Here is a 20,736-nt window from a genome sequence, read left to right as displayed (position 1 = left end):
CACAAATGTTGTTCGGGACAGCTGTCGCAGCAGATTTGAAATGTGAAGAAGTTTAGACTGTTTCTGAGGAGAGGCACTCAGCACTGATGTGTGCTGTTCTCATGCTCAGTGAGCAAAGAATTTGACAGCAGTTCAAAAGCACGAACAACTTCACTGCTTCTATGCAAGAAGCTGTGAGGCACTGAACCACATTCAAATACTGTAGATGAAAAACCTCAGATTCCTCATTTATGGCCATTATATCCTTAAAATACCTTTTAATTGTAAACAAATTTACACGACTTAACTTCTGTTAGATTACTAAAGTCCCACTTTATTTTAGTTTTTTGTTGCTTTACCTGAATGTTTGACCTTCACAGTGTGGAAGGATGAGAGCAGTTTGTCCACATTTATCTGCTGAGCGTTTCTCTGTGCTCAACTAAAAACTGAGTTTAAGACATGCACGTGACAGCAGAATTAATTTTGAGACATTGCAGCTCGTCTAAAAGCCAATCATGATCCACTGTGCAGCTCCACAGTAGAGCCCGGAGGATTTATCGGTACTGTCTAACAGTTATTGTGGACAAGAGCAGACACATTAGACAAGACACACGATCAGACACAAATGATTGTCTTAAATCAATTCTGGAGCTCTTTGAACCTGAAATGAAGCAAACTGCAGCACCACCTGTCCATCTGTGGTTCGGTGCCACAGACTGTATCTCACCAACAACCTCTGCTAGTCTTAACTTTTCTCCAGACTTCTGAATCCAGTGTTGATTTAAATGCAAAAAAAGACGCACACACTCATTGTTACTGAATAAGTCAATCAGGGAGAAAAAAAAGAAAGAAAAGAGAAAGAAAAGAGGGGTGGTTGAGGGTAAAAAGCAGAGCGACACCATCCATTTATCCCTCTTTACACCCTCCCTTTGCTCGCCTTGCCATCCAGCAGAGGCCGTCACTTGTCTGGAGTTAATGGTGACGCAGGGCAGAGCAGCATGCACAGGTTCTTTCATGACTGATTGATATTGTTGGGTTTAAGGCTATAATATTAAACAAATGGTCCATTCTAAAGGGCCCACTGGGAATTTAGAAATTCCTCGCTGTGAAACAAAAAGGCGGCTGCCGGAGCAGCCAGTGACCACAGGGGCACAGAAGCAAGTAAACACACTGCAGGAGAATACAGTAGCCACGAATGAGTCTGTAATTATCGGGCTGGATTTTAACTAGTCAATGATGCATTTTTGGAAGTGACACTCATAATTGTTTCACAATACCTTGTTGTCAATAGCAGAATTTCATATCTGTAGTATTAAGAAAAACATTTGAAGGTTTCTCATTTTTGCCTCCAAAAACAAGTTTTTGTTTCCGTGTTGTTTGTTTTTAGCAGCTGTGAAGACTTTTTGACAGCTAAATCGACAGGGCGCTTCATCTTATTGTAACTGGGACGAAAACTTTTATTCTTTATCAACATATTAGTTTTAAATATAAAGATGTAAAGATGTGACCTCACGCATGAGTACAGCTTGATCTGAGGTTATGTATATTTCATGTGTTACTGATTTGTTTTGACAGCGTTACTCTGTGTATCCACTCCACTGAAAGTCAACCCGGGCTTGTCCACTTGCCTGTAAGCCTGGATTCATGGCCGGCAATGAATTCTCCGTTGAAGGGTCTGAAGGAGAGAGTTAATGAAGTAAAAATTAATGAACCACGTGAGCACCACCATCTCAAGGCTGTAAGCTCCTCCATGCCCCATTTATAATGTATGATCTCAATAAAATCAATCCAATGTACCAGTTCTTACTTAGGGTAAGAATAGATTTACAGATTACAGCCCTGTGTTCCCCTGGTCATAATTACCCACCACCACCACCACCACCACCGCCCTCCCCCTCCTACAATCAGCGCTGCAGGACTCCTTTAGACATTTTAATGTGAACTTTCACAACACTGTGCGCAGACAATGTCACCGTCTTCCTGTCAAATGGCTGAATATTCAGCTCTGATGCAGCAGGTGCAAAACCTCCTCTCGCAACCTCTTCCTTACAGACAGGTGCATCAAAATATACTGAATCTCCGTCACAGATAATAAGATTCGTTGAGTGTTGCAGCATATTTGTACTGCGTGTCATTTTATTCTACTGAATAATATAATATGTGATATGTGAGGTAAAGCTCTGACAGCCTTTTCACTCTCACCTAAACTCCTAAAAACTTGTTGAAAGTTGAAGCGAGATAAAGTGCATCAAGTTACCTGTATTAGAGCTCCCCCTTCAGGTGTCGAGCAGAACTCTGTATTCAGGGCCTGAAGTCTTTCACATAAAGAAGAGCAGCAGCGTTACATGACAGTAGACTGCAAATTATTTCTCAGAAGCATTCATGAGGATTTATTTTGGATAGAAATGTATATTTTTTTCCTAAATCTCTTTGAAAAATTATTAAACTGTGTTTTTGTTGACAGCTGCAAAGAAAATACTATTTTCTTTCCTTCAACAATACATTTAAATTCCCATCATTATTTGTCTGCTTTTAAAATGGGCAGAGACACTCCTGAAAAAAGTTTTCGACAGACCACCGGATGCTCATTACATAATGTGCATTTACTACATATTAAGTGTGCATTGAATCTACGTACTTCCTCTACATCATCACAATTTTTTCTTTGTCTTTCAGTTGTCCTGCAGCTAAAGTTGTTAACTTTGTGACGCTATAATCCTCACTAGTTCACAGTATTAACATTTACATTTACAGTGTAGCCCATTCATAAATCCCAGTTGGATAAGAAGCAGATTTTGTTTTAGATAAACCCTAAATCTTTGGACATGTACATGAAAAACTGAATTGTCAAGTTCAGCTGCCTGATGTGCCTACCCCTCCACCTCCATGAACAATTCTGTATTTATAATGTCATCTTATCACGCTCCCCTTGAAGGCAGCAGCAAGTGCACTTATGCCTTCCTTTGTTAGGGTGAGTTGGCAATTTCCTGTGAGATGGAGCAACTGCAGGCAGCCCTTTTCTTTGATAATGTGCCTGACACCTGGACCAAACTGCTGTTTCCATCACTTTCCAGGCAGGAACAGGAGGAAAGGAACATGTCATAAGCCTCCTGCCACCCAGAGTCACTCACTATGCATTTAACAGCACTCTCCTCGCTATACTTTACAGGATGTAGAGGTCAGACTCAGTGGGAAATTCTTGTGTGGAAAGTCTCCTTGCTGAGCTGCATCAAAAAAAAATAGGAAGAGTCAGTGTAGCTCTTCTTTGCATCCTAATGTTTTAATGTTCATCTTGTTTTATTCTCAGAAATGTGTAAGTATTTATCTAATTATTTTGTCTGTACTCACAGTAATGACTTGGCTTTACATGGTGTACCGCGGTGTACCATGTAAAGCTGGTTATTAAGCAACAAGCCTGAAAGGGTGTTTATTACAGAGGCCTGACAGATTGATTCTAAATTATAATTAATCAGTTGATTTTGACCCACAGATTGTGATTGTGCCCTGTGAGTTTCATTTATTCAGCTTTTCTTCTGGCTTTACCTCAATCACCGTAGACCTGCAGGACTCTCAAGCAAATTAACAGTCTTCACGCTACCCTGCAGCCATAATGAAAATATCAGTCAATCAAAACCCATATTATGCTGTGAAATCCTACCACATATCTCCAGACCTGCATACAAATAGAAACTGCAGAATGAGCGCTCCACTCATTTCAGCTTTAGAGCTGGCAGTATATCAATGAAACAGTATTTAAAAGCCCTGCTGCACAGAGTGCGACCCTCTGAAGCTGCACTGTACTGACGTTTTCTGCTGTGCTTTCTGTTGACATGCAATCAAACAGATGATCTGGACATTAAGATGCTTTGGGGGAAATCCAGCCTTAATTCCTGGAGGTGTGAGAGCAGGGCATGCTGGGACGAGGGGCCCATCTGTGACCTGTCGGCCGGTCCGGTGATGTATAGCTGTGGGCTTGACGGCCACAGTCAGGGTTGTGTGTTGCTGCTCAGTGCGCCATGGTACTCAGGGCACTTCAACCCCCAGTCCCTCCTTACAGGTACCCCGCAGCCCGCCACCGTGCGCTACTCATTTACTGCTACACTGATTTTCATAATTAGCGCCGCAAGGCCTCATTAAATCTGCTCTAATGAATAAATATTGTATTTCATAGCCTGATTACCAGATCAGCTCAATGCTTGAGCGTTGTAAACAATTACTTCCCTAAATATTCATCACCCCAAAGTGGATGATCATTGGTATTTAATACAGGACTAGTATTTTCAAGTGCATCTTTATTATACTAATAATAGTTTCTGAAGAGGGAAAATAGTAGGAAAAAAGAAGAGTTATATTGAAAGTCATATGTGTCCTGATGAACCCTTTAAAATTAGGATATGATGATGATGATGATGATATTAATTATTGATCGATAAACACCAGACTTGCAGATTTAATTGTAATAGAATTAAAAACTACAAATGTATAAACTTGCAGAATTATTACGAAACATTTCAAGAAATTCAAGAAACATTTCACTTTAAGGTCACTTTAAAACATTGACAGAGACCGATGACAAATTCACGCTTAAAGCACTAGTTTCACATTTTGTGAAATATGTTTATTTTGTCTCTTGGTATAAGTTAGACAAGAAAACAACGCCGTTATCTTTGTGCTATAAATATGTAGCGGGAGAAACAGCTCACCTCTCTGTCCAAAGGTCAAACAAATCTGCTCTCCGGCACCTCTAAAATATGAATATTAATATAGAATGACAATGAACTGACTGAGGAACTCACCCCGAAGTGAATTGGGCCTCAAGCTATTCAAATATCTTCATCTTTAACCTCTGTCTTCCTCCCAGACTTCCACCAGCAGGTTTGGTCGAGAGTTTTCCTTTTTGTTTACCGCCATCAGACTCCTCCACAGTTAATATACAGTTCATTACTGACTGCATTCATCTTTATTTTAAGTTCAGAGTCAATTTAACTCGTTGAGGATGTACTCATGTGATTCTTCCTTTTTGTCGCTGACGGACCCGGCTGTTTCCCCCTCAGTACATTTTAGTCTTCATGCTGAGAAAAGCCAACAGGCTGCTGGCTACAGCTACATTATCATACAGACATCAGAGTAATATCCATCTTGTCACCTAATTCTCAGAGAGAAACACAGTAAGCATCTTTATTCTCTGAAAATGTTTCTCAGAAAATGTTATTTTCATGTCCGGTGGCTTTAGTTTAATGGTAAATCATGAGAGTTTGAAATTAGGGAGAGCAAACCTGCTTGACATGTTTAATTTGTATAAAAGATATTGCTATACACGAGGCTTTTTTATTTACTCGATGGCATCCTGGTTTCTGTCACAAAGATATTCAATCTTAATGAAGAAGAAATTATATGTAGAAAATTGACAGCATGTTACAGGCTACCTTAAAATGAATTTCCAAGTGTACATGATTGAATAATCTCACTGGTGTGTTTATACAGTCTTCATGAGTCCCAGCGGATCAACCAGAACAAAGCCAACGCATGATGCAACCATCAACCATCAGTCCACTGGATGTTATGGCGTGTAAAGAAGAAGGTGAGAAAGTGACGTGGATTTCTTTTTGAAGTAGTTTGGGTGTCTAACCTAAACACGTCCTTCTGTTTTCCGAAGCCTCAACCGTGTGTTGTTATTTGTTCTTGACCCAACCACGTGTTTTTCACGCCGAGGCAAACTAACGCTGAAGTGTGTCTACAGTCGCTTCCCAGCCGACGGATTCATGCGGTGATGAGTGTGAACTCCTGACGTGTGTCCTGAATCACCCGGCAGGACCTGCAGGATTCGTGCAAACAGCTTCCTGGATGATGTCACGCGTGCTGTGGATCTGCTGCTGCTGCACGTTTGTCCAGGAAGGCAAAAATTCACATTTTCAATCCTTTCATCCCATTTTGAATGTTCTGCAGTGCGTTGTGTGATTTGTCAGATGTTACGTAGCCTACGTGAACTTCTCGTGTGCATTTCTACTAAACAGGATGCAGAGCAGTCAGTTCGTGGGCTGCAATGAGGACAGCTGGACCACGACATGAACAGGGAAGGTAAACGGTGGAGAAGGTGAAAGTCGCCCTGCTGCGACACCACAAACCCTCCTGACCGCCCGGCAGCACACGTCGTCACCGCCTGCAGACATTTCCTTGCAGGAGCTGTAACCCTGAAAGAGGAAACAAACAGGAAGTTGTGCTTTTACTAACCGGTGTGACCACGGAGTAAATCTTCGTATCCTTTCAGGTTGCTGTTCGATTTCTAGACTCAGCAGTTATTTCCGCTGACAGTGAAGTCGGTTTCCTTGTCGATATGTTTTCCCTCCAACCTAAACCTAACTTTATCTCTGCCTACTCCTGAGCCCTGGCATCTGTTTTCTACCAGCCTCCAAAATACTGCACAGCAGTGATGCTTGTAGAAGATTTGTGTGCCAATATAATATCTGAGCTCTGAAATGATCAATCATATTAAGAGAAATGAACTATTTCAGGGATCAATTGTTCGTCTTTTATCACTCAAAAATGACAACTATCAGTAATTTCCAACTTCTCGTGTAAATGTTGGACTCCTTTGAATTGTAATAGACATTTTTAAGAATTTTAATATTTTATAAGCTATTAATCAACATACTAATGAAAAGAAATGTTTGTTTCAGCTGTGATTCTGTGGAGGAACTAGATCCTTCCTTTACACTTTAAAGAATCGATGAATCCATTGTATTAGTATTTTGTTGTGTAGCACCTTTAATGCAGCAGACCGCTGGCTGTAAACAGTGATTATCGGACCCATTTAAGCTTGTACAGGCAGCTGAGTGACGTCCCAGCGCTCCTCGCCGCCCCGTAGGAAGGTGTCAGCTTAGTTAACAAATGCAAACTTACCAGAAGCCCCGACGCTACCCAGCTAACATGAATTAAAAAAAAAAGAAGTAAACCTCATGCATTCAAACTCCTCAACATCTTCTGTCATTACAATCATTCAGGATTTCTGCTCCATGTTTCGATAACAGTAATTACAGCTGCCACCGTCCCGGTTAGAGCGACGGTCACGATGAAGAAAAACGGGCGACGTGATTCTGTCGTGATTAACGCTTTTAATGAAAATGTACAGCTAATGCAGGGAGCACAAAGCAAGCGTCACCAGAACAGAGAGTCTCTTCAGCAGTTCAGTCTTCGTCTTCCTGTTGGGAGTGCAGAGCTCAATAAACACAAGCAGCAGGGAGATAACCTCCACCTGCCATTACAGTAAAGAAGAAAGCTCAAGCGTTGATTATTGAGACACTATCGTATAATCAGAGTATTTCCTAACGCAGGTCAAATGAAGTACGTTTCAACGATGAACGGCACAAAGGTTAATTCCGTGTCATTTGGCGTGCGGTATCACACTCCTGAACAGAAAATGCAGGCCATAACTCTATTGCCACTTCAGTGGCACCTCCAACCGTTCCTACTTAACAGTGGAAGGCAGAAAATGAGCCAAAGAGACTGGAGCAGAGCGAGAATGTGCTTTAACAGGATCAAATGATTTACAGGTATGAGATTCCCATTAGAGTGTGCTAATTGTTTCCACACCATTAGTGACAGTTATCTAATGAAGGATATTTAACCAGCCGATGTAGTATATCACACAGCTCCTCACGGTTTAGGAGTGAGAGGCAGTGGACCTCCGGCTGTGCCCTTCCCACCTGCACCCCCGGGGGGGCAGGCCGTTGCTACGGGGACATCCCACGCAAAACAAAAAGGATAAACAACTTGTAAAAACACAAGCATAAATTTACAACTCGAAAAGAAGAAAAAAAAAGGCACAAAGACGGATTCCTTGGAGGCCAATTGATATCCAATTCAATACATTTAAAACAATGTAAAATACAGTAGATCATGTGAAGAAGCCTTTTAGAGTCTATAGCTATAAAACTCAGGATATAAGAATATCTCAGGATGATGCAATCAGGCTAACAAAACAACAAAACTGGTTTTAATCTGGGAAAAAAGAAAACGGACTTTCTCCAGATGTCAGTCGATGTTCAACAAATTCAACAAACGATTAGCAGTGCTGCGACGCTTCAGAAGCTACAACCACTATTTCCACGGTGCATTTAAAAGCGGCGGAGGATCTCCGGGAGCGACGTCCTTCTCCGGCTCACTCGCTGCTCTCCGCCAGCTCCTTCTTCAAGCTGCAGAGAAAAGAAAACAGAATCCGCGTCAACGAACGAACGAACGAACGCGACGACACCGATAAAACGTTGCTCCAGGTTTCGGGCGTCGGTCACCTCTTCAGGTAGGCGTGCACGTTGTCGAAGCCGTGGTACTTGGCGAGGTAAACCAACACTCCCGTAGCGCAGCGGCCTTCTCGGGCGCGACAGAAGCTGCAGTTGCAGATCCCTCGGCACGGCGGGCACAGCCACTCCTACCGGGAACCGGGACAACCACAGCGGTCACACCACGTGCCCGGCGCTCGCATCTTCAAACGAGACCACGACCTCGTACGTTCGTTCACTCACCGGATTCAGCAGGGCGTCCCAGACCTCCTCCCCGTAGCGGTTACGGAGACAAGGGCCGCAGAACTGACCTCTGACCCCGACGCACTCGGGATTACGGCAGCTCGTTTTGGTGTCGATTGTCTTCTGGCGGCACTGATGGCAAGTGGATCCCTGGAAACAGGAAATATCTTCATAAAACACTTGTGCAAAAGTATTCAGAGGCTTTTACAATTGCTGTTCGAGCGTCTTCAGGACGATGAATGAGACCAACCATGGAGCTGTTGTAGACTTTCTCCCGCACGTTGTGGCAGATGCTCTGCAGCTCTGCCTCTGTGATGTCCTCCACGGGACGCACCACATGAGGGATGGCCTTGGTGCCGTTGAAGGAGCGGCGACGGGGCTGTGCGTGAAAATAAATGTGGTTAATTAAATGGGACTCGTGTGTGTATATATATATATTTATACATATATATATATTTATATATATATTAGGAGAATTTGACTTACGGCTTCGTCGTATTCCTCGAAGAAGCGGCTTTTGCGAACCAGACTGAACTTGTCCTCCGGCTCGTCCTCTGGAGTCGGACTCGGCGGTCCGTCCACCAGAGTGCGGGATCGTGTGTGGGGTCGAGACGAACGCTCCGGGTTCCTCCTCTGAGCTCCCGGAGGTCCCGTAGACCGCCGAGCGGCCTGTCGGGGCTGAAGAGGTGCAAATATGAATAATCGATGCGGTATGAAGCACCGCGTGGTGAATGTGAAACAACAGATTTGGTTTGTTTATTGATTTGGAGGTTATAATACCGTAGACGACGCCGACATCGCCATCCGTCTCCCCGGGAAGAGTCCGGGGACTTTGTTCAGCTCTGCCATGAGCTTTGCAAGCTAAAAAAATAAATCAATTATGAATGAGAAGATACGGCACAAAAAAAAATATGTAAGCAGCTCCGGCCAATTTGTAGTTTTCCGTATTTAATGGGAAAGCGTACCATTTCCTTGTTCTCCTTAATATTCAGGGCTCTCTTGTCCATGAAGTTGTCCTCCTCCTCCGAGTGGGCTGCTTCAGGCTGAGGAAGCGGTTCAGACGCAGGCCTCTTCCTGCTCAGCTTTTTGGTGGGAAACGTGAAGGCAACCTTCATGATGTTCGACCTGCGGCCGCGTCCTCGAGGTTCAGCGTCTACTTTCTGGAAGAAGACGCAGTTTAGAGTTGGAAAAAAAAAAAGACGAAGATTAAAAATGTTGCAGTTGTTTTTTTTCTCCTCACTACTTACCATGGCTTTAATCTTACGGCTGATCACATTTTCCTCAAACCCGCTGCATGTGTCCTCCTCTGATGTGGCCTCAAACACCTTCGGTTTGTCCCCCGTCCTCCTCGTCTGTCTCAGGCTGCTCCTCTAAAAAAAAACAAAAAAAAACAGACACGAGCATGAGTTGCAGATGGCGATGCAAAGTGCCTCCACAGTCGCTGCCTTTCTGGTAGGATTATATTTAAATTTGGCATTTTATTGTTACCGTATTCGCGAATCCTCCGTCGGAGCCAAAGCTGTCGCAGCTGTCATCAGAAGAAGAGGAGGAGGTCTCCATGGGAACCAGGGGGACGCTGTGGAAGCTCCTCAGACTCATCCTGGTGGATGGAGGCGGGGCGGCCAGTTTCTATAGAGGGAAGACAGGTATGATTAGAAAAACATGAGGACGAAAAGGTCCTCCAGACAGTCAGGAAGGATTCTGTGTCTAACGTTAATAAAATGGATTAGAGACGAACTGCAAGTAAGATTTATGTAACAGCATTAAAAATACCTGAAGTCCAAGCTGACAAAAAAAAAAGTACAAGAACTTGAAAGGAAATCAGATTAACACCTCAATCAGTCTATAAATATTCAGATTTAAAAAGTCTAAATGTTTGCTAGTTTATTCAAGTTTGCTCAAAGACTTATTAGTAGGACACAAACATACAAACAGAAGTGGGTCGAGATTGATGAGCAGAAACTCACCAGCCAAAATGAAGATTGATTGACAAGCAACTTCAGCATTACCTTCTTAACATGTGTTAGTTACTAAAGAAGAGCTGTGAAATTAAACTTGTTCATTTTGTTAGTTTGAATTAAGTTTGAGTTTTGCAGCCTTTAATGTTTTAAAATATCAAACCAGGAAACTTCTTAACGTTTCCTATGAAGAAGTTTGTTCAACACGACGCTGCTGATGGATGAAATGCTGCCGGGCTGTTTTTCTTACCTTGGAGCGGGTGAAAGGCATTTTTCCTGTAAAACTCGTCCCACAGAAACACAGACAGAAACACAGACAGAAACACAGACGGAAACACAGACCGTGAGCAGCTCTGCAGCGAACAATGCACGACCTGCAGCTGCACGCCGGCCAAGCTCTGTTCGTTTCGCGCGCCACCGAAGGTCCTGAAAGCTGCGTAATACCAAGGCAGATACTTTAATATCATGATAAACCTTCTGTCGCGCACACGAGGCCTAATTGAGCAGCACAACTCACCATAAACATTTTAGTTAAGTCCTAAGTTTTCATTAACCACCAGACGCTTCAAACTTATTCAATTATCAGGTATTTATATTATGTATCTTTCATGAACGTTACCGTGGCGCGAATCTTTCACTTCCTGCTTTGCATACAAGGCGGGTAAATTGTTGAGCCGATTCCAACTTGGCAAATATACACATTTCACAAGGGTATTTTATGTTTGGACTAAAATTCAGTGTAAATTTAATGTTACAGTCAACAGGAAGTTAATACAATATCTGAGACTTGTTTATGATTTGCTTATTACATGAATATGACATTATGAATTTATAATATGAAGTTACTCTTTATATGGGTTACAGTCTGGAAAGATGTTGAAGCAGAAAGGTTTATTGACAAAGGAGGCACCGAAACAGGAAGACATGAAATTTACATTTAACAAAGCCGAATAACTGGGAAAGTTCAAACTAAAAACTGCAGCAAATTTTCAGTAATTACAGCAACAAAAACAGGGCAACATAAATTCTGTAAACAGCAGGAAGTGGACATGATTTCAGCACCGAGAAGAACATATGAAGACTGGGATGGAGCACACAAGATCAAATAAAACTTTGCACTTCTGAGTTTATGCAACCATTTTGTCAAAGAGCTGAATCAGTAGATGTAGTACATCTGTACCCAAAATACTCCACACACACGAAGGAGGCAACTCAGAAAATATCAATGGGAAGAATCGAGTCTGACATTTTTATTTCATCTTGGATTTATTTTCTTACTTGTGCAAAAACCGGGTGATAAATATCATCATATTTCTAATGGAACCACAGCAGTGGGTCTTATCTGCCATTTAATAGTTTAAAGACAATGAGGAGCGAACCGAATTGTCTATTTTTAAAATAATAAATACAGACTGAGCACAGAGTTTAATTTATATTAACCTGACAAAAGCCAGTTTAAAAAACCCAGAATAGACACCTTGTTGTCTCGTGTATATACATCAAAGTAGGTAGGTAGGTAGGTATATACTTTATTAATCCCCGAGGGGAAATCAAAGGCATGACTGTCATTCTCTTACATAAAGTCCAGTTTTGAGCAAAGTAAGTAGACATAATTCATATGTAAAACCTTTTCAGTGCATTCAGGAAGCTGTCAGATCACGTGTGGCCCACATTAAGTTCTTCCTGCAGCTCCACGCCCCCCCCGGCCTCCTCTCCTCTGTCGACCTCTGACTTGTTTATTGTCCTGCCGTGGTAATCTTTTCTGACGCTCCACTTTGATCCACCCTCCGTCGCTGGCTTTGGCGCCCTCTTTTTCCTGACTGGGGTTTTCTGCTACAGACAATATGCCCGGTATCGCCGGTGGGCGGTTCGGTAGCGGGACGCTGTAACTGTTGGACCGCGGCCTCCCCGGTTGCCGTGAGGTTCTGCTGGTTTTATTATGAACGTGACCCGCTCTGGTACCGCTCGACCCGTGGCCCCTACCCTGCCCCCATCCCACAGTTAAGCTGTTGCCAAAGTAGCTGTTCCTGCGGCGGTCGTACATCGCTCCGGCGCTGAGCGGGCGCTCTCGCTCTCTCTCCATGGTGCTCTCTGACGTGGTGCTGGAGGGACTGCTGCCCTTTGACCCCAGGTGGAGCGACGACAGTTTGGCCGACAGGCTGGTCGTCGGCGAGGAGCTGCGCGAATCGATCCAGGGAGACGCGCGGTTCGGAGAGCGTCGCACAGCTGCAGCGTAAGAAAACTCTTGGTTTTCGTGTGCCGACAGGAACTGAGGCAGAGTGCGCGCATCGGAGCTGGTGAAGGAAGTCAGAGCCGGAGTCGACTGCAGGGATTTCTGGGTCGTCATCTGCCTCTGCCTTACGTTGTACATCCACGTCGGGTCGATATCTAAAACAAAAGACATGCGTTGCATCCTCGTATCTTGCATTCAAAGGAAATTCAACAACAATCGTGTTTTTTAAGTCCAACGAAGACGACAAAACTATGAATATAACAATTACCAGAGTTTGATCTGTCTCTGGAGTTCCAGTTGATGTCAGCTGGTGCTGTTTCAATGATCAGCTCCACAGTCTTGATCTCATCTTGTCCACCGGTGAGACTCCACGTCACCGGGCAGCTGTGTCTGGTACACTTTGGTGACTTGACATTATTCTGGAGTGTTTGAGGGTAAAGAAAAGGAAAATGAAGTGATATTTAGAGTCAAATGCCTATAATTGTCGAAACGGGGGTCTGTGATTCGCTTCGATGCAATTAATTTCAAATTCAAATTTCAAATGGCTGATGTGTACATTTGCATTGTTATGCGAGGTGCCTCCTGCTGCTGCTGAAATGACTCACCTCATAATTGACGGTGCAGTCCACTTTCTGGTTCTGTTGTATTCCAACCATCCATTTATCCATCACAAAAGGTGGCTGCATTGTAAAAACAATTAGTCTCCGGCAACCACAATGCACAACGATCTTATGCGTAAGATGCAACCAGTTAGGTCAGACAACATTCAGTATTGATTAAAACGTGTAAAAGCAATCAGGTGTCATTTGTAAAAAAAATTTTTAAAAAGAAAAGAAAAGAAAAGAAATGTGTTTCAGACGTCACCTTGGTCATCCGCAGGACTTCCACATCCTGTCGGTTGGCATTAAAGACGACATCTTTGATGTAGGTCACGGCAACGTCATCTCCGTCAAGTTCCATGTACATTTTCCATTTGCAGTCCTTGAAAGAAAAGAGTTTCTATTAAATTGAAAAGTTTATAATTGCTCTGTTCTATGAGGGAAATTGTGTTAATCTTGAATATAAACCAACAGCACAACCTACAGGTAGTTTAATGGCAGTGACAAGTTAACAGCCACAAAGCCACTTATGGTGAGGACAGAGATTATAACCGCAAACTTTTGAAAATTATTTGCGAAGCGGAAAAAAGGGAGAAATTACATCAAATGTAATTTCTACACAACGTCTTAAGCAGAGTAAACTAAGTAACTAAAACTCTACTAATGTCCAAACAATGTAAGAAGAATGCACTCGTCATAAATTTACTATAAGAATAAAAAGACAGAAATTACAACAGAAGCAGATATTTTTATGTAGACATTGTTAATACAAAAATATAAAATGTATGTTCAGCAGAAAGCAGGATTAATATCTTGCTGCAGGAAACTGAATGACTGCAGACGGCTCACATCAAACTGGGAGGCGCAAAATCTGTGCAATTTCCCAGCCCTCTTCTTCTGCATGCTGCATGCTGACGCCGCAGTAATGATTCCACCAATCCTGACAAGCTGGCCACGGAGCCACAGGTCACTGCTTAACCACACGGGGTTCACGGCACAGGCCAATCCATTGTGTAGTGATCACAGAGAAAGACATCAGAGGAGTGGCACTAACACACTCGTCTGAGGAGCCTTCGCCCTCTCCTTCATCGTCCCCAGGGGCTGGAAGCGGCTCAAAAGGGAAGCTTCAGCAAGCCTCTGGCTCAGAAACACATCGGTGGCCCCGCGCCGGCCTGGTGTCGGGCCTGGACGGTCGCACCGGGGCTCCCAGGTCTACGCTAGTCTAATCACTCCAGCAGAAACAATGTCTGGTAATGATGCCTAGGACCCGAGTGCGTCTAATGACAACTCATACATAATTCAGCACCTTTCACTTGGCTGCACTGTGATATCCTCATTAGTAGGGGACCCTCAGTGGCTGTCAGATGGTGGCCGCACAATCGCAGGCCCTCATTTTGTCTTTGAGAAGTGCAGCTGCTTCCATGACATCGCCAGCAAAGAGGGGCGAAGAAAAAAAAATGCAGTGCGGGTTTGTTTTATTTAGTGCAAAAAACCTTCCAGTTTGTAAAAACAAGGCTGACACGGAACCTGACACCAGGCAGGGGAAAATAATTAGCTCTCATTTTCTCAGCCTCCTGTTTCCTTCTCCCTGCTGTGTTTTCTACCCACTAAACCACCACATGTCAGAAGAAATGGGAGGCAATTAGCAGGCTCGTTTCAGCCCTGCCGAACACACTGAAAGAGGACTATTTATGATGGGACAATGAACAGCTGAAAGATTAAATAACGTTTGCCTTTTAAAAGAAAATGACTTCTGGCTAAATGGGCTATTTTTGATTAGATTCAAACAGCAAGTGAAGAGCCACCCTTTCTCCACAGTTTGAGACCCTAACAAAGGGCTGTGAGCAAGCCGAGGTGGATGTGGTACATGGCTGAGAATGAAATGTTTATTTGTCTGGTTTAATACGTGTCTAGTGATGCCTTCAATGGTCAGTATAACAGCTGCCGCCGTGTATCCTCAGAGCAAACAGCCTCGGGAGAAGCAGGCTGATTCAGTCATCATAAAAAAAAACAGATTCTGTACATCTTTTTTAGATCGTATTAATTATTACCAAAATGTTCAAAGTAGATGCAGCATTATTTTTTTGGTTTCACACAGCCAACGAGGAGCTGCAGCAGGTGCTCACAGCTGCAGTCGCTGTTTGAGTGTGTTTCTTTACAAACTTACAGACTTTCCTGTTCCTGGTTTCCAGTGGTACCCAAACACCAACTCCAGATTTACAGTTTTACTCTGTTCCACCTCCTTTTCCAGCTCATCCTTGGAAAGAAAAGAGGTGTCAGCGCAAATATGTGCAGAAAACTAAAAAGAAAACAACACTTCTGAGAAGGAAAGTTTATACCTTCAACAGTGGTGGGAAGTGGACGAGCCCGAGGTAGTCATTCGTTAGCTTTTCAATTTCACCCTGACAAAGAGAACAATTCTCTTTTAATTCACTGCAAAGTCAAATATGAACGAGCTCAGATCTTATCTTGTCGATTACATGTGGGTTAAAAAATAAGTTGTCTGTTAATGGTTAACTGAGTCTTGCCTTGAGGTGCATGACATGACCTTTAGACTTGACCCCCATGTCCCGCATGTCGTTTTCTGTGAGCAACAGCAACCTCTTTCCGGTGATGTGATTTTCCTTTAACAGGTCTGCGTAAAGCTTCATGCCACATGCACCATCCCCTGACACAGAAGAGGAAACAACCCGTTTTTAAACATCAGCGCACACATAAAGAGTCTGACGTCTGATTTAACATTAAGTCAGAACCACCGAGAAAGGAAATGAACGAACCTGCGCCGAATATTTGCTGCATCCAAAAATACTGAGGGGAATAAAACAGTGCGGTATTAGTTTTAATAGAAATATTAACATGTGACATGAAAACGTGAAAATTAGAAATACACTGATACTGACCACATGCTCCTCGGTCCAGGTATAAATGTCAAGGGTGGGCAGCAACTGCAGAGACACGAAGACAAATAAAAGTAACAACAACAGATCATGGATGAATACAAACAGCACGTGTGTTTATTTATGATACACACATCTTATAAGTGAAACTCGGTAAAAGACACAAGTAAATGTTATCAAAATGGAAAATAGCCATGTTTTCCATGTCTGTGAAACCATTACTTTTTCAGTTATTGTGCTGTCAGATTAAGACGACTTGCCCCTAATGGTCTATTTCAAACAGAAATGTCCATCTGACTGATCTAACGTGATCTATTTGAATGGAGAAAAAAATAAATCATTTATTGCTCATTAAATGTAATCAGGCAGAAACTCACCAGCCAAAATGAAGATTTCATCATTGTGACCATGAGGCTGGTGTGTAATGACAGAAATAACGCAATGGAAAATAGGAGAAAAGATGACTGAATGAATGAGTAATGCCCATTCACTGTCTTTTTCCCACGACATCCTGGAACGGCGCAGAATATGAACTAAATGCTGGTTTCTGAATCGACAGTCGCTGCCATACATACGTGCAGGCTGCTGCCTCATAAAGCCACTCAGCCCTGCAGCGCTTTTCTGCCTCCTCCTGTAATGCAGCTCGGTAGAAAACAGATTCAAAAACACTACGACGCTGCCGAAGTCTCACTGGAGTGACTTCATATCACGTTTCACAAAAAGCATATTGCGTTTCTCAAATGAGCAGCCGTGCTTCTTTTATTAAGATCCGCCACGTGCGGTTGACAAAAGATACCTACATTGCGAATTTAAAATGAGGTCACAGTTTTTTGTGTTCAGGGTTTGCGTGCAGGAATAAAAAGTGACTTTGAGTTTGGGTTTAGTTCACACAATTCTGCCCCCATGTGGACTGAGTGGAGGGTGGGGGAAGCAGGCCACCAATCAAGTGGCAGGAAGTCACAAGAAAAGACTCAATGATCCAAAATGATCAGGGGCACGAAATGGTTCACAGTTTTTTGAAAATGCTCTCTGTGGTAATAACTAACAATAAAACAACGTAATTCTCACGCAGCTCACGACGTGTGTTCTTTAGTCACTCTTTCTTAATATATGGAAAAGTACTAAAACGGATGTAAGACAGACAGATTAGTAGGAAGTTAAAAGAAGTAGTTTTATTAAGAGAACATTAAGGGATGCAGGAAAACAAATCACACACAGAAGTTGTTGTATTTCAGTGGAAGCTCGAGGAATTAACAAGTTTGGAGGTTGAATGTTTCAGGATGCCCAAATACTGCTAATTATCATGCATAGTTTAATATGTCCAGGGCTCGATGGAACAGCAGTGTTTGAACAGGATTATTAGCTCAAGCTAACAAGCAACAACAGCAAGAAACAGAGGATTACGTCCTCATGAGCCCGGCTAATTATAACAAGCGAAGGGGACAATTTAATTGGCTCAAGGAAGCATGTCCTTCCCCCAGATGAAGCATAATACCGGAGTGAACACTGATGCTAATACGAGTTTCTCAACCGTAAAGGTCTTCAGGATGATATTCAGTTAGACCATTCTGTGTGATACTCAATGTGTCAATAGGAGAACATTTTTCAATACAAGTCTATCATGTAAATTTTTTTGGGGGGCAGACAGAAGAAGCCTGTTGTGAAAAGTAAAATGTAAAATGAGAGAATGAAGCTGACAGTCACACAGCAAAGTCCCTCTCCTACTGTTTTGAACCAGGGTCAGTCAGAGGAAAAAACATGCTGGTAAGAGACTGCATCTCAACAACTGCACTCCACCACATCCAGAACAAATTGGCCAATCTTAATGTCAGCAAAATGTCACTTCATCATAAAAGCCTGGCCTTCTCTGAGCAACTGGCTCACATGGCTCTTTCTTCACAGCATGGCACTATACATCCAGAACATTAGGCATACAGTAAATGACATACATCATATCCACAGGTGGAGGGTTTCAAATATATTCTATACGTGTGACTATGTTCCTGTGCTGCACGGAGCTATTACTGAATGTGCATCCTGAATATAGATGACAGAGCAAAAGAAATAAGTTTGTTATAGTATGACAAAGTCATGATTAATAAAATTACAAATTAATTAAACTAAATGACTCAACAAGCAATTCTTATAGTGCTTAAACGACACCAATATTGCATGAGGTGAGATCACAGTGACAGAAGCAGCTGTGGCAACACCAAACATCGCAGAGGCTCATTCACTGTCTTCAGACCACGGGAAGTGTCCGAGTCCCAGAGCCATGTTGATTTTGTGTCCTTCTCTGACACAGCTCGACCGGGAGGAGTTCTGCTTGGTCCGCATGTTGACCTGAATGCCAGAGTGCAGGACAGGCCGGCCAAAGTCCAAAGAAAACATGTTCTCAAACCCCTTCATCATCACGGACTGCAGATTCACCTCCTCATTACCGGAGGCCGTGATCTGACACGACATCTGTGAACTGTTTGATTCCTCCGTCTTAGACTGATAGAACGACTTAGCGCTTATCTTTTTTGTCGCAGGTAAATAGAGCTGAGAGGCAGAAAGAAGTGGGAGAGCGGGGACAGAAGGGGGGGGAGGTAAGACAAGAAGAGAGGACAGACAGGAAAAGGAATAATCAGTTTCAAACCACAAAATCCAGTGAAGATAAGAAAAGTGGACCAACTTAACCCTCGATGAGATGATTGAAGAGACGTTAACAGAACAGGAGAGTAAATGCAGGACAGAAAAAGAGAGGAAACACAAGCAATAATTTCAGGATAGTTGGTTCAAAGATTTTTTTGATTGTGTGTATTGAGATATCTACGTTGTACATGACTGAGATACGATCACAGTTCCAGATAAACAACTTTTTGTCATTTGCAGAAATACCAGTGAAAAACAAAAAGTATTAACAAAATAGAAAGAGAGTAATCAACTGATTATTAACAAATGAATCAACAAATATTTGGATATTTCAACCTTGCAGCTTCCATGTACATATCTACATGTATGCAGTCCGGTCTATATTATTTAACAGCTGCACTACTTATATACATAAAAAATGTAAACCCACAACATAGTGCAATACTCCACTATTTGCTGGTTCTCCAAAGAGAGGATTTGATTCCTGTTCTTGGTCATACATGAGAGTAGAAAATATCTTTAGGTTTTGGACTGTGGAACAACACACACGTCCCCACGAGCTGTACTGTGTTGTGTGTGATGCTGTACAATAACCTTTAGTGCATGCATAAAAAAAATGCAAAGAAGCAAAATAAAAAAGCGCTAGAATGACATATCTTCATCATCACGATGCAAATGTACTCGTTCAGCACCCGTGCACTACACTGCATACAAATGCAGCACTGACTAAAGTGTCTACAACCCATAATGAATCATATTGTGCTTTCCTTTCCTTCTCATTCCTCACTTTTCTTTTTCATTTCACTGCTCTCCACTTCACCCTCGGAAAGGTCGAGGGGAATTCTCTCTTTCTCTCGAGCCGAATGAGGAAACCAGCAAATACAGACGTGAACATGAGTGTAAAGTCAACGTGCTGCTGCTTTAACCACTCGACAACGTGAGACGGCTGTCCTGAATGTGAAGGTGGACCAAAGTGAAGAGGGGGATAATGAGGAACTCACCGGGCTGTTGGACTGCTCGATGAGTTTGCGCTCCCACATCTTCAGACGGCGCTCCCGCTCCTTCAGCTCCTGCTCTTTGGTGCTCAGGTCTCTCTCCAGCTTCTTCAGTCTCTCAAGTGTAGCTTCAATCTCGCACCTTCAGCGTGCAGCAACAGAGCAATGTCAACATTTAACGCCGGCGTTTTTCCCTATTTTTTTTGCTGTTAAATTTGAGACCAAAACCGACGAAGTTCTGTGTTTGTCCTGTGGTACTCAGCAACAAGCTCAGTCTTTATCTGACTTCTAAAAACAGCTGCACACTGTAGGTTTTAGCAACTATTTCTCGTGCAGAAGCTAATGCTGCGTTTCTTGAGGACTATTTTCAGTTGCAGATAAACACATATTTGGTGTCCTGGTGACTATTTGTGGCAGCAGGACGGTATATGAGATTTAAAAGGAACGAAGGAATGTGTCCTCCTTTTAAAACATGTGGCTCACTCATGTGTTTTAATAGATAAAAACCCTGTTTCCTTTTTTTATTTTAACCTTTTTTTACTTTAAGGTAAAGTGACTAACAATATCAGACAATGTGTGTCTTGTATGTTACGTTGCGTTTCAACTTAAACCAGCTTAAGTGAAGCTACATGATGTTTACACACAAAAAATCACATCAAGTCTTCAGCTTCGTTGCGCTACTTTTTCATAATATTGATCTTTTATAGAAACATTAATAACTGAATATATTTATGTGAGTTTTAACAATTCAATTGTGTTTACAGTACAGAGCAATCCACCACATCAGCTTTGACTGAAACAGTATTTGTGTTTGGATCGATTCATTGTTGGTTCTGGTCTTTTCTATTGGAGTTGTTGACAGTAAGAGAAACATGGAATATCATCACATAAGTCTCCCAGAGTTTAAGGACAGAATGCA

General features: G+C 42.6%; 2 protein-coding genes across 4 annotated transcripts in view; both read right to left on the bottom strand.

Annotated features, from left to right (window-relative positions):
* Nucleotides 1–7,812: 7,812 nt before the first annotated feature.
* cdca7a (cell division cycle associated 7a) lies at nucleotides 7,813–10,804 on the bottom strand. The gene is made up of 10 exons (XM_069702583.1): nucleotides 10,707–10,804; nucleotides 9,987–10,127; nucleotides 9,746–9,868; nucleotides 9,464–9,658; nucleotides 9,279–9,359; nucleotides 8,985–9,176; nucleotides 8,749–8,877; nucleotides 8,499–8,648; nucleotides 8,268–8,404; nucleotides 7,813–8,171 (listed from the first exon to the last, which is right to left on the bottom strand). The coding sequence occupies exons 1-10, from the start codon at nucleotides 10,725–10,727 to the stop codon at nucleotides 8,138–8,140; spliced, it is 1,203 nt and encodes a 400-aa protein (XP_069558684.1). The 5' UTR covers nucleotides 10,728–10,804; the 3' UTR covers nucleotides 7,813–8,137.
* Nucleotides 10,805–12,011: 1,207 nt separating this feature from the next.
* The window catches only part of map3k20a (mitogen-activated protein kinase kinase kinase 20a), a 33,451-nt gene continuing 24,726 nt past the window's right edge, over nucleotides 12,012–20,736 (bottom strand). For 2 of the 3 annotated variants that reach the window (XM_069702579.1, XM_069702580.1), the window contains exons 11-20: nucleotides 19,824–19,959; nucleotides 16,189–16,233; nucleotides 16,066–16,096; nucleotides 15,817–15,956; nucleotides 15,628–15,690; nucleotides 15,456–15,545; nucleotides 13,554–13,670; nucleotides 13,295–13,369; nucleotides 12,958–13,108; nucleotides 12,012–12,844 (exon numbers count right to left, since the gene is read on the bottom strand). In XM_069702579.1, coding sequence (XP_069558680.1) covers nucleotides 12,129–12,844; nucleotides 12,958–13,108; nucleotides 13,295–13,369; nucleotides 13,554–13,670; nucleotides 15,456–15,545; nucleotides 15,628–15,690; nucleotides 15,817–15,956; nucleotides 16,066–16,096; nucleotides 16,189–16,233; nucleotides 19,824–19,959 — 1,564 coding nt within the window. In that variant the 3' untranslated portion in view covers nucleotides 12,012–12,128. Of the gene's footprint in view, nucleotides 12,845–12,957; nucleotides 13,109–13,294; nucleotides 13,370–13,553; nucleotides 13,671–15,455; nucleotides 15,546–15,627; nucleotides 15,691–15,816; nucleotides 15,957–16,065; nucleotides 16,097–16,188; nucleotides 16,234–17,335; nucleotides 18,730–19,823; nucleotides 19,960–20,736 lie in introns of those variants that run through there. The other variant, XM_069702582.1, reaches the window with a different exon arrangement.

Source organism: Brachyistius frenatus, unplaced genomic scaffold (genome assembly GCF_029030835.1).
Source record: "Brachyistius frenatus isolate BFR_SWC_R1_liver_20210118 unplaced genomic scaffold, ASM2903083v1 Contig_42, whole genome shotgun sequence".
Lineage (NCBI taxonomy): Eukaryota > Metazoa > Chordata > Actinopteri > Embiotocidae > Brachyistius > Brachyistius frenatus.
Note: the sequence above shows the minus strand (reverse complement) of the source record. Positions and strands in the feature narration are given on the sequence as shown.